We start from the raw sequence: 20,016 nt of genomic DNA on the forward strand, positions 1-20,016 counted from the left end.
AAAATCCACTCTCGTTGGACGCTACAGCTCGATCTGCCACCTGATTGGTTGAAGTCGACCGCTGCGGTCAGCGATTGGTTGAGTTTCATGTCGCTCACAACTATGAGGTCCGCCTTCCGAATATCATGCCACTGATTGGCCAATTCTTTTTAAAGCGCTGTTGTATATTCTTTAACTAAACATATAAAAATGATTAGTGTTTTCCAGTTTAAATGCGAACAATAGACTGGAGTCAACAGTTATTAAAGTTATAACACTCAAATGATCTTTTACCTGTTTGTTTTAAGTGAATAGATTGTTACAAGTATCCCTACCACATGGCCAGAGGCAACATCTTTTGTCTAAGCGGTCTGTTCTGCAGAAATAAGGTGTCAAATTACACACAAAATAGCAGGCGGCCACTCCTCCTTTCCATATTTAACTCTTCAAATGTGCACCAGATTAAGTGTGTTTATACTCTTTGTAAAACCTGACTATTGCTCCTGCCAAAGTAATTAGCACAATTTCTATATCTTTAATTTACTACACTGCAAATTAGTGGGCAACATAATTTCTGCACAACCTGGGAGATAAACATCCGTTTCTAAAAAAAAAGTGTTACATTATTTAGCATCCCCTTAGTCCATTAACTTGGGCAATAAATTGTTGTTATCTGTATTTAGAAACTGTTAAAGCATGTTGCTGCATAAATATCACTTGGAATGAATATCAGTAAGATCTTTTTAAAAAAAAAATAAAATACAGGCTGAAATAATTAATGAACAATCCTATTTGTGAGCTTACTAGGGACAGTCCTTACTTCATCTTTCAATGTTATGTAGTTTTCCACTGATTTGCAAGCGGGCATAAAGCAAGTATCTTTATTTGGCAAGAAGATTTTGCACGAAGGACTATTGCATAGTAATTCAGCCACAAATCTAAACACGCTCTAAGAATTTCATGTGGTAAATCAACACAAATGTGAAAGTTTGATCCACCAAGAGTATCACATGACTGCAAAACTGCCAAGAAATGGGGATCCATTTTAAATGACAGGCTAGGTGATTATTGGTTTCCTTTTGAGAAGCTTCAAAGATCTACTGCTCAGGTAGGGAAATCTGTTGACATGACACCTATTGGCTGTCCACGCCATAAAACAAGAGAGTCATTGTTGAAAGAAGCTACAATAAGCTCTGTTTAAGGCATGTAAAGAACTTGGCAAAGATGTGGGAGAATATGTTGTTTTCAGAACAAGCGAACCTTTAGGCTTTCACACAAAAATCCTTTGACAACAAACACTGGCTCTGTGAACACACAATCCCCACTGTTAAACATGGCGTTGGCAGCATCATGTTGTGGGAATGCTTTTCTCTAATAAGGCAACAAGGTGAGTGCACATGCACGCTACACTTTACAGAATTTATTGGTTAAAAAAATTGGTGAAATCCAAAGATCATCTTTCTCTCACTTAACAGTAATGCTCTACTTATTTAATGTTATTTAATGAAAAATAAACTGAAGTCTGTGGTTGTAACTTGAGAAAACGAGAGTTGCATCTGATGATGTTGATGCACTAGACAGCGTTTTTCAGTTCCCTTTGTCATCTTCAGCAAAATTATTTCACCTTGAACATTTGCCACTCCTGTTACTGTTCCACTTAACCGCCTGTCATTTTCGACTAAGTAACTTTTACCACTCGGTCATCATTGCAACAATTTATTCTCCACCCATTCTGGTTCTTCGTCTAAAACATTTAGAGCACTCCACCTATGACACAGTTTAACTTTTTGTTTTAAGCGATCCTAAAAATGTCCCGGACTTGCCTGAGCACATTCAAGCTGGCTACGTTGATACTATTTTCCATTTCTTTTGGCTCTCCACTTTTAAAGCTTTGAGAAATCAAATGCTCTCTGTTTCAGCTTTAATCTCGTTATGTTGGAAATGTTAAGGTCTTACAGACTCTGAAGAAGCCTCCAGGCCTTGTGCTGTCATTCACCCCACATTCAGCTGGAATATAATTACGAGGAGTGTAATTACCCATAGAGATCAAAGGGTTGGGTTCAGAGCAAAAGCTGGTTTTTCAACAGTTTATCTTCTTCTTTATGTTGGCATTTCATGTTGAATATGTTCCTCTGGTTGTTGAACCGTGGTGACACAATTAATATATTTTAATTCAAATATATTGTTGCTCTCTAAGTGTAACCACACCTCTTTAAAAATCAAAGCATGACAAATATTTTCCAAAACATTTCCACTCTAACATGACTAACATCCATTTATAGTTCAACTGAAAAACAAACTTATTATAGGGTAAAGTAAGGAATAAAAACCTGCAATGATCTGGTTGTAAAAATGTGCACATATTAAAAGTTTTACTCTCCTATGCCATCAATTATAGAGAATCTAAAGAACCTGAAGTTCAGCTGTGTTAACAGGAACTTGCTGACATTTGCATGATTTAGCTGAAGCCATGGTTGGTGATGTGGTTGCGTGAAATGCAAAAATAATCTCATTGTACAAAAGTATCAGGCAGGGGAAGACTAAAAATAATTTTAGACAATCACGTATTGACACGCACCAATGAACAATGAAAACTATTTGGGAAAAATACAAAAGCACAGCTACAACACTGGGTGTTTTTCTAAAGTTAATGAACATACAAGATGGAAAGTAGCACTGAAGAAGCTGGATAGTTTTTTTACTAGTCGTGGTTGTGTGTGGCAGTAATCTGCTGTGTTCTCCATGTTTCTGGATGTAGGAAGGTGGGAAAACAGAAGCATTTTCTTTGGAATAAAAAAACATCCTAAGACCTCCCAGAACCTTAAAGGAGAATGTTTTATGCTCTGAATAGATAAATATATTCCGGACATTTTGGGCCATAGTTAACAGAAAAAAACAGAACTTTTCACTTTCAGAATGAACACTTTGCTCACATTGAAACAAGGAGGTAGCAGCATCATGCTTTGGGGATAATTTCATCAGACAAAAATAGTCAAGAAAGAGGAAATCATAAACAGGTAAACCAGACCTTCAGATATTTGTGGGATTTTGTTTATCAGCTTCAAAGTGAGCCACAAAGGAATGACTTTGGTAGAAAGAAAAAAAAGTAACAGTTTGGAAACAGAGAGTTGAAGTCTAAAAGTAAACCTCAGAGGTCACCTGAAAAGGAACGTGGACCACAGACACTCACAAACGAATATATTTGGAAAATCTCTTCAAGGTAGACTGAACAAATGTTACCTATTTTTAAAATTGTTATATTTTTTCCCCTGGAGAGAAATTTGTTTGGCTTTCGGTTGACTTGTAAAAGCTAAATGTCACATTAAATACGGAAAAAGACAGAGATGAATTATCATCTCAGCCTCAAAAACCTGTCCACCTGAAACGACAAATAAAAACGTTCATGAGCAACAACATGCGCAAGTATCACTTGCTCCAGAAAGTCGAAACACCACAGAAATCCTCAGTGTTAGAATCACAAGAACAGCAGTCCCTGCTGGAAACCCGTTGGTGGAACAGTGCAGCAGACTTAGCAGAGAGCATTACTCACTTTCTCTGCAAATGGAAAATAAGAGCAATCAAAGAGAAGGAGGTTGTTTGTGAGATCATTTCCTGTCTATTTTTTTCATGCTTCATTTGACTACCTAAAATCCAACAAACACAAACTTGTGAGATCCTCGTTCATTCAGCAGGTAGGAGAAGCAGCAAATGTCAGGGTAAAAAAGGTGGAAAAGAGATGTGATGTGGTAAGTTTCACTCCCTGCCTCTCTTTCTGCCAGCCACTCTGTTTACCACACTTTCCACTCCCAGGAATAAAAAAAACTTTATTTAAGCTACTGAAAGCTGTAAGAGCACAGAAAGTAAGTCATTTAAAGAAAAGCCCCATTGTGTTCCCAGTGACTTCTGTTTTAAAAAAAAAAAAAGGAATATTGTGCAGTAGCAGTCACTTGAAGCCAACCAAGGAAAAACTTTTTTAGTGCACAGGGCTCCTACCTGCTGGGTTCAGGGACTTCAGGAGAAAAGATGTGAAGTACAAGCAGGTTAATTTCACCTTCATTTTCTTGGGCACAAAGACCTGACCTCACTCGCGGAATGTCAGTGTTCAGGGGAAGAGCAAAATGGGGCCCAACAAAGAGCAAAGGTCAGAACTAAGCGGGGGAGGGGTCCCGATAATTGGAGGAACTAGTAGGGGCACACTGAGCTCTTTTGTTTTGAACAGCAGTGTCCTGCGAGGTCTGGTTGCCTTTCGCTGGCTCATGCAACATAATATTAACTTCACAATGGGGCACTTTAAGTCATGCATACAGTAAAGAGGAAAGTTTGTGACGGTGCTCGTCTGTAATGGGCAAAATTAAGAAAACCCTTCACCGATGACGAAGGAAACATACTGCAAGCAGAGACCTTTACGTGCGCCGTATCGACCAATAGAACCTGCAGGGATGTTACTCCTCCTATGATCTTATGTGTTCCTGGACGTCACATTTTCCAAGTTCCGAGTCAAAAAAGTCAACTACAATGCCTCCTTAAGATGAATATTCCAGTCTGAAAGTCAGGCTTTATGGTGCAACGCAGTTGTACTCAAGACATCAACATTCTCAGCTTTAAAAAGAGAAAACCTGAAAACACCTTCTGAAGGAAGAGTTCAGAGTGAGAACGACTAATTATCACCTCCATTTTCAAAATTCAATGTTACTCCTGCAGATAAAAATCTTGGTTTTTGAATATACAACCTGCTGAGAAATGCATAATTATTAGACAGTGTCGTTAACAATGGTTAGCTAAGCCACTAAGCGCAACACTTTTAAGAATCCCACTGGTTTTCCAACTTGCTGCTGGAACATAGTTTGGCTTGGTGCGACAATCCTCAAAAACAAAAGGAAGCACAACATCTACATTTAATTTTTAGCGACTGTTGCACACAACTGATTGTTTCTCATTAATAAAGTAGACAAATACAAAGTACGACATAACATCTGTATGTAAACTCGTTTCTAGGGTTTTAAACTTACAACACATAAAAATTCGTAGCTAATGTATATTAGTAACAATAGTACTCTGGTCAAGGAATACAACAACTAGCATGTCCTATCAGTTTTCTGTGATTACTTGCAACTAGAACATAAATCTCAGCTCATAGCCAACCTCAAAATCCAGCATGACTTAATGAAAGAAAAACTTGGTGAAAACATCAGAAGTAAATTGTTTATTTGCATTTCTATATCAGATTTGTTGCATACTTTAAGAATATTTTAGTGAAAATGTTTCTGCAGTGTCTGAATGAATACAATGCAGAAAAATATGTGGTTAATCCACTTAAGTTGTTAACAGTAATGATTCTGGTTGCTAAGCACTACAGTTGGCTAATCCCAATAATTTTCCTACTTTAAACTGGAGCACAAATACATTGGGTGTGACGTTATTCTTACATCAGGTTTTGGCTTCAAGGTAAACATCAACCTCAAATTCAAATATGACTGCTGCACATTTGGCACATTGCAATAGCAGCACTAACATATAATTAGTTGTACCGCAGACTTTCTATATTTTTAAATTGAATTAGTAGTATGAAAAGTAGAAAAATGCAATAAAAAATATATTGCACTGGTTTGTCTTAAGTGAAAAAAAAAAACGTATTACTGCACATTATTTTGTCTTAAACGTGTTGAGAGAGACGCTATTAGCTTGCTATGTTAATAGCATCAGGCCCTGTCACTGCATACAAAACTAGCAAATTTCATTGCTTTTTTAAATTCCTAGTGGATAATGGTTAAATTGCACATTTGCATATAATTCGCAGAATCGACTTTAATTTCTGTTGTTAATGGAATGATGCACTTTCAAATAAATATCACAGTGATCTAACATTTTATTCACTACAATAAATGTTTTTACCATATTTTGGTTTTAGCTATTTGAAAGATAAAATATAACACGGCGTTTGTGCATGCAAATACCATGTTGTAAACAAACAGTGCAGTTTGTTTACATTATTGCTGAAAGATTCAGACATTTTGTCTCTGGGTCCTCTTTCGTCCTCTTTGGTTTTGACATTTCCCTGCAGGGTTCTTTTACTCTGGTCTGAGGAAACATCAGAATATAGCTGCCTCTTGATCTCTGCACACTCTCTTAGGGAGGGCTATTTGGTATCAATTCAAGACAGCTCAAAGTCACTCATTTTATAGGTACTAATCAACTGACTCCTTTTTTCTTTTAGATGTGGACAGGATGCGAGTACACAAGGTGAAATGTTGCTTCATGAGCTTTATTATAACATCTGATTGAACAAAGAGAAGCTGTAGTTTGCGCCTTAGGGACTACATTTCCCAGCTAGCTGAGGGGTGTGGAGTTGCCAGAAGAAGCCGATGGGAAAAGGGTCGCCTGAGGTATTCAGGTATGAAGCAACATCAAGACTAACAGCAAACACATGAGGTTAGCGCTTAACTCATTACAAAGGTTCTGCCCACGAGCATCTCCAAATACATCTGCACAAATTTAACCTCAAGAAAAAAAAAACAAAACAATAGATTGGATATTTTATTTCATGAGAACAAGCACAAGGATAAGGATATTTAATGGATCCCTGCCCCCCTGCATTAGAGGCTGAGGGTGTGAGCAGTAACTAGGTTGGTTTCCTTCGAGAGCACACGACTTGAGCTAAACTTGAGCTCTGCTACCTTATTTATTTCACCTCTTAGCTCCACCCATGTAACTGTCTTGCCAGAGGAAAGTGGAAATTTCCAGTAATTCCTACAGCTTTGCAAGAAGTGCTCCTCCTCCTTCTGGTTTCCCGCCTTTCCTTCACTCTACCTGCTCTCTCCTGCTGCAAGCTGCCTCCAAGAGTCTCAGCCTCCTGGTGCCCAGAAGTTTTTACTTAGCACATGCGAAAACTCTTAATCCCTCAAAGACTAAATGCAGGCTGGCGCTAAGGCTACATGCTTCTGCGGACATTACTACATATGGCAGAACCTTTCAAAGATTATCATGCTTTTTGTTTTTGCTTTCTTGATTTGAATGACAAAATGGATGCTTTTCATTTGAATCTGCCACACTGGATCCCTGCCTGTCATTTTAAACAACCAAGCCACACGCTGCCCTTTGAATAAATCTCAGAGGTTGAGCAAAGTGTAAATGTTACATTAGATGCCGAATGATGAAGAAGGGGTGGTTTGGGATCGCAGAGCAGATGGCAGATTTGCATTTCTATTTCTCCGGTTGATCTGGCTGATTTTCCTGAGTCTGTTCGCCTTCAGAGACGCTGTAAAAAAAAAAAAAGCTTCGCTGCCGCTGACACATTAAAACAAGCTTTTTTTTTTTAAAAAAAAAAAGAAAAAAAGAAAATAAAAGACAATAAACAACTTGAAAAGTAGCTCACACATGAAAAACTAGAAACTGAAACAGGTTCACAACTTGAGATGACCGGGCTATCTTTTCACTACATCTGCGGTTTGACAACTTCCTCCTCATCCAGTGCAGAAACTCAACCGTTTTTCACATGCGCAGCGATGACAGTCTACAGTATATCTGCTTAAATGAGCTTTACAATAAAGTCACGAGTCAGCTGGAGTGAAGAAGTCTAAGTGAGTGGATGGTAGGAGGCACTCTGACCTTAGACCTATTGTAAAGAACCAACAAAGAGCCATCTGCACAGCAACCAAAGCTCAGATGAGGGACTCACACACGCGGGGACCTGAGGAGGGGGGCAGGGATTCGGAAAGTGAAAAGGACGAAACAGTTGGGTGATTAAAATAAATAGCAAGAGATCAGCAGGGATGAAGCCTAAAACAGGAAAATGGTCAGTGTAACATCTCGGAACAAGACGCTGAGCGGCGTATCAAATCAAAGAGCACACAGATCCCTCTAACTGCTTGTAAAGTGGAAGCAGAGAGGCTGCAGGCCTAATCACTCAAGAGCACATTTCCTGCCTCCTGCATGATGAGATGGAGCCAACTGAAACAGCACATGGCTAATATTTAACCACCACAGACCGCATTTCAATCACCCACCCAACAGAAACATGCAGGACTCACTCACAATCATTCGCAAGGAACCCGAAGAAGCTTTTTTTTCTATTTTTGAATAAAAAGCAGATTCTGCATAATTGTGTTTAGCTTGCCTAATGGAAACTGGGGCATTTTTCAAAATGGTGATGACAAAAACAAGATGGTGTCAGGGACATCTGTAAAAATACAGAAAACTGTTTCACAGGTAATGCATGATAGTAAGGATTGCTTAGCAACAGCAGTGAAAATGTCTTGCAGGCTGTGTGGCGGAGAAACGGCCAGTGCTGCCACCCTGTGGTCCAAATTGGAACTACCTAAAGACGGACCCGGACCATAAATGACCAGAACCGCCTTTTGTCTCTGATGTCTGAATGTAAAATGTGTGGCAGTGTGAATCCTTTAATCCAGAGATGGACTGATCCAAGAAAGATGAAGGAAACGTCCTTGCTTTCACAGCAGCGTTTGAAAATATATTAAAGGATTTAAATGGCTACCAAACGCACCAGCTCTCATGGTGGGTGATTGCTTAGCAACCTTCGTGGGAGGGAGAGAAGATGGGGGGTGCGAGTGACTCTGCTGGGGGGAGGTGTGGCCTACTTTAATGGGAGGGAGCAAAATGTGAGTTCAGGCTCTCTGAGTGGGGAAATACCTGGCAATGATCCCAAATAAACAAACAGGACAGGGAGACAGGCTGATATGAGGAGGAGGACTGAGCGGAGACTGAGGACAAGGGGAGCTTTTCTGGGTCCTGATAAGAGTTCTGTCAGAGATAAATGGGAACAAGCCATTTTACGACTTGACATGCTGTTGTTCATTCCCCCAAAGCAGAACAAGGCCTGAGGCAGGAAGTAGATAACCCTGCTGGTCGCATAGAAGAACTTAAACAGCTTACTGATATATGCTTGAATGCAAGTTGCTCTAAAAGTTTAAATCAGACCGAGCAGAACTGCTGGGAAGCTGAAAGTAGAGGATGACGCTGTGGTCCATTGAAGGGAGTGAAGCTATCAGTTTGTGGAAGCTCGGCATGTGTTTGCATGTTGCATCTTGCACAGTTGGACGTGTAGGTGTTCCTGGAGATAAGATCACGGGAATCAGCAAGGATTGCAAAAGTATTAATGGAGACGCCCTCTGAGCAGCAACGTTGAACTGTTGCCACAGATTCTCAGTTAGATATTGGTTTAGACTTTGAATGGGTTATTCTAAGACTTCTGGCTGTATGCTTAGGATCTTTCTGCCAGAAAATTAAGCTCTACCATTCCTACATCCCCTCCAGGATTGGTCTGGATTTTGCTTCTGTCTTGCCTGTTTTTGTGAATAAAAAGCATTTCCACAGTATGCTTATGCCACCACCATGTTTCACATATGGCGTTAGCTTTTTTGCTATACACAGGGCTTAGCGTTTAGACCAGGAAGTTAAATTTGAAGTTAATCTCACCTTGTTTCACTTGTTCACAGTGTCCTTTATGTAATCTGTACAAATGGAACAAAGTTTCATTTTATCTTCTTTGTTTTCCACACGTTTCCTGAGACTCCTAAATGTCTTGCAAATAACAAACAACTTCTTACTTTTTTTTTTTTTTTTTTCAAATGGCAATCTTCTTGCCACGCTTCGTTAGCAACCAGATTTGTGCACAACTATCTGTCCTGTCCAGATTCTTCCACTGCAAAAATACAAAATCTTACCAAGTATTTTTGGTCTAGTTCCTGGTGTAAACATTTTAGCACACTTCAAATAAGAAAAAACTAACTTACAAGTAACTTTTGTGCAAGGAAGCTTTTTTGCACACAATTCCTTAGTATTGATGATGAAGTACTAGTTCCCTTGCAACATGGAAAATGTCTTGGTATAAGTGAAATAACGTGCCAGTAGAAAAAGTACTTTTTAAATGTTAATATTCAACACTAAAAACAAGCTCCTATATCTTGCTGAAACGTTACTTGTCTTGTCTTATTTTAAATGTACTAAAATATTTGCTCTAAAAAACTAGACCAAACATACCTGGTAGTATTTTGCGTTTTTATTATTCTGCATTTTCCTTTGACTTCAAAGTGATAAACTGCTTTGTGAAATCCCCTGAAAATTATGCAAAAGGGTGTAGTTCTGCATCCAAACTTCACATGAATAAATAAAAAAAAGGCCAATTCTGACAAAATTTTTTTTTGTTTGATTCTCCCAGAAAGAAAGAGAATATTAAAAGGGAGAGTATGTGCTTATAAGGACATGAATGGTAAAAAGGGGAGGCTGCCCATAGGTTCAGCCTGTAGAAGAAGGAGGAGGGCTTTTAAAGAAAAAAAAAATGGCTGTTGTAAGCAGACTCTACAGGCAATGAGGTCTCTTTGTCAGGAGCAGGAAATGAGGTTTCTGTTGTGATTAAAAGGAAGGTTACTATGGCAATGCAGAGAGCCGTGTGCACAGAGAAATTTTTTGGGAGGGAGAGACGGGGTGGGTGGGGGGGAGGCTAAGTGAGAGTTGAATTTCAAAGAAAGCAGCCTCCTCCATCTCATCACCCACCACCCAACTGCTTCACCGCCACAGAACCCTTTCATATCTGATCATCTGTTTTCATAGCCACACAGTTTTATCCTGTGCAAAGGCAAGCCGTAAGCGAGTGGCATATTCACTTCCTGAATTAACGTTGCTGTCAAAATGTACCTGGAAATAACCTTTAACCGACAGGAGACGTCTCAGGAAAATAAAACACTCTGACCCAGATATGTCTCTGCCTTCTTCACAACACTTTTGTCAAGTGATTCCTCTTCCTCGAATCCTTGCACAGCTGACACGGATGAAAAAAAAAAAAAAAAGAATGATGATGGGATCAGAGTGACCTTTAAGAGATAAAAATAGCACCTCGCTTTGTTAATTGTTTCACAAAAGTGGTACTGAAAATATGCTGCTTAAAATAAGCTGCCCATCCTGTGCTTTATGTTATATAGGAAGCTGCTCTCTGCAGTGAATGCTATCTTTGCTCTACGGTGACATGACATTCGCTGTGGCTTTAAGAGATTTTCTTTTTTTAATCTGTGGATAAAACAAACCACATTGACTGCTCATAATATGGTAATCTGCCCAGCATGGTAGAACAGCAAATAGGTAACAGACTGCGCAGACACAAGGACCAACTGTATGTTAACCGTTTGCGGTGTAAGTAAACAAAGCAGTAACCTGATGGAAAACTTTATTTCAGGATTCAAGGGACGAGAACCATCGTGAGAATGTCTGCCAAAGATGGTCTCAAGTCTGGAGAAAGTTGGAGGGAATTATCTGAATGAGGAAACATTTGTGAGACCACAAAGCATGTTTCTGCTTCGGGAGGCTCCAGCCCAGATGTATCTGAGCCCACAGGAGTCGATGTCCCTGGTAGACAAAGACCGAGGCTGTTTCTGCACACAAAGTGTCCTTTGTGATGATCTACAGATGTGGAAACCTTCATCATGTCAGCTATTGATAAATACAGTTAAAATCAAATATTCACAGTCTGCATGAAAACACACAACAAATCAGATTAAACCTCCCTGATCTGAGTCGACCGATTACCAAAACTATTTTGTATTTCCTAAGTGTCAGCGTAATGGTAAAGAAAGAGGAGATGTTACATCAACTTTCTTAGCATTTGGTAAAATTCCACCTTAAATTTATGACTTAAGTCAGATATTTTGTGTTGTCTTTGCTCAGGTTTCCTGGGATTTTGGCCCATTCCTCCTGACAGAACTAGTGGAACTGCGGCAGGATGGGAGGCTGCCTCGCTCCATCACACCTTTTCACTTCTGTTCACAAATCTATGAGATTTAGATCGGTGCTTCGTCATGCCACCCCCAAAAAGTTGTATTATCTGTAAGCCACTTAGTAACTAAAATAGCTGGTATTCTTAGGATCATTATATAGTGTATTTTGAAGACCTACTTGTGTCTGAGTTGTAACTTCCTGGATATGTCTTGACATTTTGCTGTTCATCCATATTGAGAGGACTCAGTTGAGGCAGGTGGGGCATCTGGTTAGCTGAGAGAAGTTCCTTTCTGTGAACAATATTACATCTCACCATGACCTCATTATGTTTGTGGATGTTCCTCTGCACTACCACTTGCACCATTAGACTCCCACTGGCAGAATATGCTTATATCTGCCATTTATTGGACTCTAGCAGTTGCTTTTATTTTGCAGTTTTTGAAAAGGTTCTCTATATGTCAATGTCTCACATTCTTTCTTCTGTCTGTTTGCTGTGCCACCACCAGGTGGAGCCAAACTGCTTTTGAAACAAAGTTGATTCTACATAAAACAAAAATTGTTTTACCTTCTGCTTTCTCAAAATCATAGGAAACACACCAATGAGGCCATCATTTTATAAGTTATTTTATATTTTGTAATTCATTTGGAACACAAATCTCTCCATAAGGTAAAAACAATATTATTATTGTTAAACACACTAATACAAAGCTAAAAATTACAACACATATTACCCACAACTATAAAAAATGTAACAATCACATACTTTGTAAATTACTATTTTCACACTTTAACATTGCAAACGTTTTTTTTTTTTGAAAAATTAAAGTTTCAATCTAATATTACAAAATCAGAAGCTGAAAGAATACGGTTAATCATAAATTATATTTTCTTTTATATTTTTGCTGCTGATTTTAATCAAAGACCAGACACAGGTGTCTGACTGGGAAAAAGGGAACTGTAAAGATTGCTTCAGTGAATTCAGATTGTGTGCACAGCAGAACTATTAAGAAATTAAACTGCTGATAAGCAGTCAGTTTATAATTGAACAAACCTTGTCTGATATTTCAGGAATATTTCAAATATGAGTGGGTCATGCTGTATGCACAGTGCTGTCTCTTGGAAAATGGCTGATAAGTCTGATTAAAAGCAGCATCAACAATGAAAATTTTAGTTTTGAACTTGTTAAGGTAAATTAATTATTAAGGGTCCTCCACAGAACACTGCTTATACCGCATGAGTCCATCCTCCAGGATGTGCTGTTTGCCACTAAAGCTTGTTACAGATTTTTGTAGCTTGTGTGACTCCTTGATGACCATTCTGTTTTCTGAATCAAGGAATCATATAAAGAAGATCAGTTAAGCTGTTCAGAAAAAGACTAAACAAGAAACATCTCTTCATGTTAGTCATCTGCAGCCATTTCAGGCTAGATTTGTGGCTTTATTGAACTAACCCGTCTCATTATTTTCTTGCAAAGCTCCTCGTGTGAAAGTGGCCGGTCGTCCTCATCCGTGATAGGAGGCTCTTCTGGACCAGCCTCCAAACTGATGGGTAAAACAAAACAGAGCCGTGAGTATCATGCGTTTATATGCTCAGATTTATCTCCAAAGGAGACTACAAGGCCGACCTGCTCATAGATGTGTGGGCACTGAGATCTCGTTTGAGGTCAGGTTTCTGACCTATAATGCTTCTGGCCAGAACGGCTGCATCGAAGCCGTCTTTCAGTTCCTGCACAAAACACATGATGTCCTACAGGTTGAGCATCTGCAAACAGCAATAATACTTTCAAAACTGGCACAACCTTAAACTTGAGGAAAGCCTGCACAGAGAGCAGCTCGTTGGTCTTCTCCTCTATGAGATCCAGGTATGTTATGATGTTGCTCTCTGTGATCCCGGAGGTGAATCCCAGCCTTTCCTCCACTGTTGCGTAGTCACACCCCACATCTTTGAACATGCTGTCCACCCCTGAGGGATGAAAAGAGCATGTTTGAGAATTACCTTGATCTACTTGCATTTCTCTACATAACATGCAGTATAATGATTGCGTTTAGTTTTTTTTAAATCAATACAGACACATTTATTTTAGATTCATCAAGATTTCATGGGTCTTTATATCAATTTTGATTTGAGAACAACTCAAAACCATACACCTTTAATTACAAATTGTTAATTTTATGTCATCAGCTTGATTTATTTTATTCACTTTAAATTCATCGTGTTGGTATCTGGTACTAGAAATCTTAGCAAAGCAGAGAATAAAATGTAAAGAGTAATGAAGTAAAACATTGCTGAACCTTGTTTGATTTGGTCCAGAATCGTGCTTATGGAGTCAGCTTGGCTTGCATAAGTCTCTGTTTGAGATTCAGCTTCCTTTATTTTTCCTTCCATGTCTTTCATCAAAGAGAGATACTTTTGCTCTTGCTGTAGTTCTTCTCGGTTAAACTTCTCCATCTCATCCTTGATCTGCTGTGACACACAGACTTACTGTTACAAATCTCTAGGAAACAAGACACACCTTCTCTAGTTTCTTTGCAATCTTGTTTAGTTACCAACAATGTCGTAGTGTATGAAAAAAGTATGCAGGATACACTAAATATATATAAAAAGAAAAAAAAAATCTATAAAAAAAATGTTAAAGCAAACCAGAAAAAATACCTTGTTGATCTGATCCTTCAGTTTCACAGTCTCACTGTTTTGCTCATTGATGAATATGAGAAAGGCCATGTTTCGGTCTTTAGCTACTCAACAAAAGAGGAATACATCAATAAGATTATTCCAATAATAAAAAATACAAAAAAGGCATTACATTTTTCATTCATGTACAATTTTTTATTGCAGTCTATGAAAATAATTTGGATCAAAAAGTTCTCCGTGCTTTCAAAGTTGTCTTTGGACTTTTGCAGGTTTATTATTTATTCTTCTCTCTAGATCAGTGATTCTTAACCTGGGTTCGATCGAACCCCAGGGGTTCGATGAGTCGGTCTCAGGGGTTCGGCCGCGGAGGTAAAGACACACTTGTGTAAAGTCGTGATGACGCCCTGCTTTGCCATCAGTTGAAGCAGAGAATCAAGTTACATTGCTGAGCCAATCAGAGCTGCAGAGGAACACTGATTGAAGGAGCTCCACTCTCGGCATGGATTTGAACTTGTGTCTTTAATTACTTCAACAAAACTCACCGTTTTTACCAAATTCTGTAGCTTTCGGTGTACCTCTAAATCTGCTCCTTAGTCGCATCTTTTCGGGCCTGCTACTGCCTCTAGTGGCGTGGGGGTGGTAACACAACTAATATAATTACATTACTAAATCAGAATACCGCAAAGTCTTTATTATTTATTATAAATTTTTCCATTCTCTTAAGAATGTAAAGCTAATTAAATGATCTAAACAAGACATTAAAGTGGTTCCAGTTTCTCTCGATGGCCAACCTGTTGAAACTGTGGCAAATTTGGGTCGTTCCTGGACAGTCAGCTCAACTTTGCTGAAAACACTGACTATATTTTGAAGAACTGTTCTCAGGACTCTACCTTTTAAGAAGACTTGGTGATCGTGGGGTTACCCAACTAGAGTCTAGTTGGGTAACCCCTATGTCTTGAATTTGGGGGAAAAAAAAATCATATTTTATTTATCACTACAGAAGGGTTCAGTGAATGCGCATATGAAACTGGTGGGTTCGGTACCTCAAAAAAGGTTAAGAACCACTGCTCTAGATTATATGCATGACCAAGACAGAATATCTGGCAATGGAGGCTTAAAAATGTGGAAAATTGTTAAGAAAATAAATTATGCACCAAACAATTGATCTGACTGAAATCTACACAGTTTGTCTCAGAATGGTTAGTAGGTGCTAAAATCCTGAAATGTATGATTTTTTCCCCCCTGTTCATTAAATGTAATAAAAGTGAAAATTCTGATACATTTTAATGATAAAATACATCATTAAACAGGATGTTTTTTAATTACCTTGGCTTTGAGTTGAGTAAAAATCAGAGGTTGGTGGAGTGTACTTTTGTTATTTTTTTTTGTCTGAACTGATTTGCAGGTCAGAATTAACAGTCGTAGCCATAACAAAACCTTTCCGAATGAACAGTTCAGCTTGGACTGAACATAAATTGAAACAATGCCAAACTCCAAAGACAACATTGAAAGGCTTTAATATGCCTTAAGAACATTTGAAAAGCCAAAAAAAAAAAAAAAAAAAGTAAATCAAGACTATGCACTGCTTCGCTCACATCATCGCATAAAGAGTGAATAATGTCATGGTGGTGCCTATTTAAGTGAGGAAGCCTGTTGCAAGCATGACTGAAAAGTTATTTTTGTGGTTCAGAACTGAAACAGACAACCATAAAATATATTTACATTTGTTCAGTAAAACAGACTGTATGACGTTCTGTCTCTAAAAATAGATAAGTATAAAAATCTCACCCTCGATGAAACTATTGACCAGCTGGTCCAGGTTTTCCTCGCCCATTATTGCCTGGAGCTTTTCAAACGTGTCCTTCAAGTTGTCCACAGTATGTTCTCCTGAGAGCATCCTCTTGAGGGTCATCGCACCTGGCACTTATAAACAAAAATAACCAAAATCTGAGCAGAATCAACGGAGAATGTGCCTTTACTCAGGTTCTAAAATTATTCTACCTCTATAAGGATATAGAAATACCCCTACAGTGATGATACGATATACATATAAAACACACAAATGCATATAAGAAGATTTTGACTGAAACAGTAAAACTAAAGCTACCAGCCATTTCTTGAACATTTCAGAAGCACACTAAGAAATTTACTAAATTTACTATAAAACACAACCACAAGCTTTAGGCATTTTGTAAGAAGTCCAGTTTGCAGTTAAAACAGCAAACTGGACTTCCGCTAGAGAACTGCAGTTCTAACGACAGCCAAAGATATTTCAATAATGATCTGGCTCTATGGGTCTTAATGCTAATGTACATCAAACTTTAAAACATTAAAATTAATGTTTCAGTTTTCTTCCACTTATATTTTGCACTTTGTATTGGTCTATTACATAAAATCCCAATAAAATACATTGAAGTTTCAGGTAAGTTTCAGTCCAGGGACTTTTGCAAGGCACTTTCTAGCTTTATGTAGAAAGCTACATAAAGCTTTTATTTCTCAATGGCAGTAAGAAAAGCTAAATTGATAAGTGCTGATTATAGCCGATTATACCATTTCCATTAACAAATTCAAAGCAATACACAGAGTCATCTGAGCAGAAAGCATGGTCCTACATTGTCCTGGTCCCATTTTGTCATCGAAATGCCCCAATTCCTCATTGCACTTGGTCATTATGAAGTTCTTCAGGGTATACTCGTTTGCTATAATCCTCTCAAGTTCTTTCATCTCAGTGTTGTACTGAATCAGGTCCTTCGTTGCCTTCTCTCTCAGCATTTTCATCCTGGCCAGAGCCTCCTGCCTTTAGTACAGATTACAAAAATGAGCTTCACTTCACCCCGAGTTGCTCACGACACACTACAATATTATTATTAAGTTTATTTGATAGGGACAGACACACATCGACATACACAAACTGAACAAAACAGCAGTCCCATGTTTGCGTCATAGTGCAATAGCAACAGCTAATTCGCAGCACTTGTCCCTAGATGGGCTTTTAAACAGCACCTCATTTAATCATCACCTGATATCGTAAGCAGCAGTGGACAGCCTGGTCATTTCCTCAATGTTCTTACGGATTTTTTGCACTTCCTAAAGCACATTTTATATCAGAGAAGAAGAAGAAAACATACTGTCAGATACACTGCAAAATAAATAAAACTACAAATATAGTTTTTGTTAATCTTTGATTAAATAATTTACATGCTCTCTAACCTTTGCTAAATTATTGCGCAGTTTCTGGAAATGTTCTCGTTCTATACAAAGAGTGCCCAGCTCCTCTTTCAGTTGGCTGTTTTTGGTCATCAGACTACTGAATTGAGTGGAAGCCTGAACACAAGTTATATGAAATATTTGAAGAAGTCAAAGACAAAAAAAACATACAGACAGCAACCTTTGGAAGCTTGTGTCACCAGTCTCAATCGTTATATTTTTTGTAACTTACTCTCTTCACATTGGATTCCATGTCGCGGATAATTTTCTTGACCTTCCGTGCCTTTGCACCTTGGGAAAGACTGCAACCGCCCTCCCCTTTTCTCATCTTTGCCAATCTCGTCTCCATGCTCGATATCTATACACAGCACAGACCAGTGACATAAATTGTGGTTTGTTTGTCCAAAAATCTAAATAAATGAAAAAATAAGAAGAGAAAAAGACCTCTGTCTGCAGCTTTTTATGGCATTCCCTCTCCTTCTCCATTTCATTGTCTAGTTCTTTGTTTTGCTCTATCAGAGACCGGATCTCCTCACGGTCCTGCTGTTGACGAGGCAAATTTTTGCAGGCATTAAGATTTTGAAGCACCTTCTCTCGTTCTTTCAGCAGATTTCCAATTTCCTTTCTAGAAACGGATAGCAAAAAATTTTTGTTAGGTTAAATGAAACATACACAGATGTGACAATCAGATTTCAATGCGTTTCTGTTCTTTATTCACTCTTGCTTGCGGATTTGCTCCCGAGCCTGGATCTCATAACCCCGCTGCTCTCTTTGTTTCATGATCCTGTACTGATTTTGAAGTTCAGCAATCTCCAATTTTGCTTGACAAAATATCAGATAAACATTTTAGTATTTTGTGCGACACAACAAATATTGAGAAAGCACTAGCATTTATTGCTGAATTACAATATATCAAGTAATAACATACCCACTTCATCAGCATCCATCTCAAGATTTTCCGGACGTCCACTCACAACAGATCTTCCCTGGGCCATTGTTGTGATGAGCTTATTTTAAAAAAATACATATTTTAAAATACTAGTATACAGTCAAATCTAACACAACTAACTTTTTACTCTGACATTAACTAAGATTACATTTTTAAGGTAACAATACCATAGGGATGTGAAGCAATCATGCTACTCAAGAGAAATAGGATCTCTCAGGGATAACTTTTTAGAGAGTGGATGCATATAATATTGAGCTAGTGTGTGCAATTTTTAGTCTATTTGTATCAAACTCAATATATTTTTTCATCTTTTCAGTTGTATGTAGAATCAGTTTATTCTGGAAAGTGAACTGTTCAAATAGTATAAGGAAATGATGAGAGCATATGAAGTTCTGACTGGAAATGTATATCTTTGAAAAATGACCATTAATAGTCAAAGTTGGACATTTGGCTAAATACACTTGTTTTCCCATGCATTCAGCTCTTTGCAGCATATCATTAATGTGACTAAGCTGTCTATTAAATACTTATTTAAAAAAAGAAAGAGAAAACATTATTTTAATGCATTCCAAATATCCAAGTTGTTTTACATTTAACATATATCCTTACAACGGTTCAGCCATTAGCCTCTTTCGACGAGGATATATTTGCGGTTAGTTATGCTAACGGCGCAAGAGCAACATACACCAATGGTAGCTGTTGTACAAGATATAAAAGTCATGTTATAGTGAGAGTGTTATAATAGATAAGCGAAAGAAAACTTACCTTAATAGCTGCGGGTCGTAAGTAAGGTTAAAAACAACAACCAACAAAAAATTACAAACTTCCCCCGAAATAAGCAGCAGCTGTTAACAAGTTAACAGCAACCGTTGCTATGCAACAAGGGCTAATTTCTTCCTGCGCTGCGACTGCCAGGCGTCAGGCACAGCTATCAATGTCTGTTAACTTCCATGATTCCCTCCCTGATTTATTAGATTAGTTATTTTGACTTCTCAATGTTTTATCATTTTAATCTACGAACAATAACTGTAATTACAACAGACGGTTCGTGATTTGTTGTATTTTGTTAGATTAGCTCGCCTTTGTGGTGGATGAAGAAAATACATTTATGGATTTACCTCAATCTAAACTTTCTCCATCCAGTCAAACTGAAGTTGAACAATTTTCCAAAAAGAAAATGGGCAAAGTTTATGTTCTTCAGAGGAATTTGTAGGTGCTGTATATCCATGTCTGTATATGTGCATCTAATACTGTCTAATATTATTTAGATTTAACATTTAGATTGCTAACATTGAGTGTAACATGTGACCATTTTTAGCACATTTCCATTTTAAATGTGATGAATGTGTGTTGAATCTGAGAAAGGAAAGCTAAATAACAAAAAATAAATAAATAAAAGCTAAATATCAGAAACCAGTCCACTAATTCTTTTATTGTAAAATTTCACACTTGGCACGAAAAGATTTCAGATCACATTGAGATCATAGTTTTCTGTTTACCGTTTATAGTATAAACATTGAGGA

The 20,016-nt window shown here is 38.0% G+C and overlaps 1 protein-coding gene across 3 annotated transcripts; it reads right to left on the reverse strand.

The window, feature by feature from the left end:
- Positions 1-12,317: 12,317 nt before the first annotated feature.
- On the reverse strand, positions 12,318-19,393 carry odad1 (outer dynein arm docking complex subunit 1). 3 transcript variants are annotated; one of them, XM_015000742.2, is made up of 15 exons: positions 19,259-19,393; positions 18,473-18,551; positions 18,263-18,365; positions 17,989-18,169; positions 17,777-17,902; positions 17,548-17,661; positions 17,357-17,424; positions 16,950-17,134; positions 16,126-16,260; positions 14,359-14,441; positions 13,998-14,166; positions 13,505-13,668; positions 13,331-13,431; positions 13,157-13,247; positions 12,318-13,030 (listed from the first exon to the last, which is right to left on the reverse strand). In XM_015000742.2, exons 2-15 carry the CDS (start codon positions 18,537-18,539, stop codon positions 12,983-12,985), a joined length of 1,635 nt encoding a protein of 544 aa, XP_014856228.2. In that variant the 5' UTR covers positions 18,540-18,551; positions 19,259-19,393; the 3' UTR covers positions 12,318-12,982. The 3 variants fall into 3 exon arrangements, with proteins under 3 accessions (XP_014856228.2, XP_014856227.2, XP_014856230.2); XM_015000741.2 differs by having other exon boundaries at positions 13,998-14,169; positions 19,259-19,392; XM_015000744.2 differs by lacking the exon at positions 18,263-18,365 and having other exon boundaries at positions 13,998-14,169; positions 17,989-18,087.
- Between the last annotated feature and the right edge of the window lie 623 nt (positions 19,394-20,016).

The sequence above is a fragment of the Poecilia mexicana genome, unplaced genomic scaffold (assembly GCF_051168715.1).
Source record: "Poecilia mexicana isolate PSO_F unplaced genomic scaffold, ASM5116871v1 scaffold_5, whole genome shotgun sequence".
Taxonomy (NCBI): domain Eukaryota; kingdom Metazoa; phylum Chordata; class Actinopteri; order Cyprinodontiformes; family Poeciliidae; genus Poecilia; species Poecilia mexicana.

What these genes read in the sequence shown, in the direction of transcription:
- odad1 (XM_015000741.2), bottom strand. Translation starts at nt 18,539, where the DNA reads ATGGCCCAGGGAAGATCTGTTGTGAGTGGACGTCCGGAAAATCTTGAG. An exon ending in GAGCAAATCCGCAAGCAAGA is followed by an intron (nt 18,170 to 18,262) that starts GTGAATAAAGAA and finishes ATCCGTTTCTAG; the next exon opens with AAAGGAAATTGGAAATCTGC. An exon ending in ATAAAAAGCTGCAGACAGAG is followed by an intron (nt 17,903 to 17,988) that starts GTCTTTTTCTCT and finishes TGCTGTGTATAG; the next exon opens with ATATCGAGCATGGAGACGAG.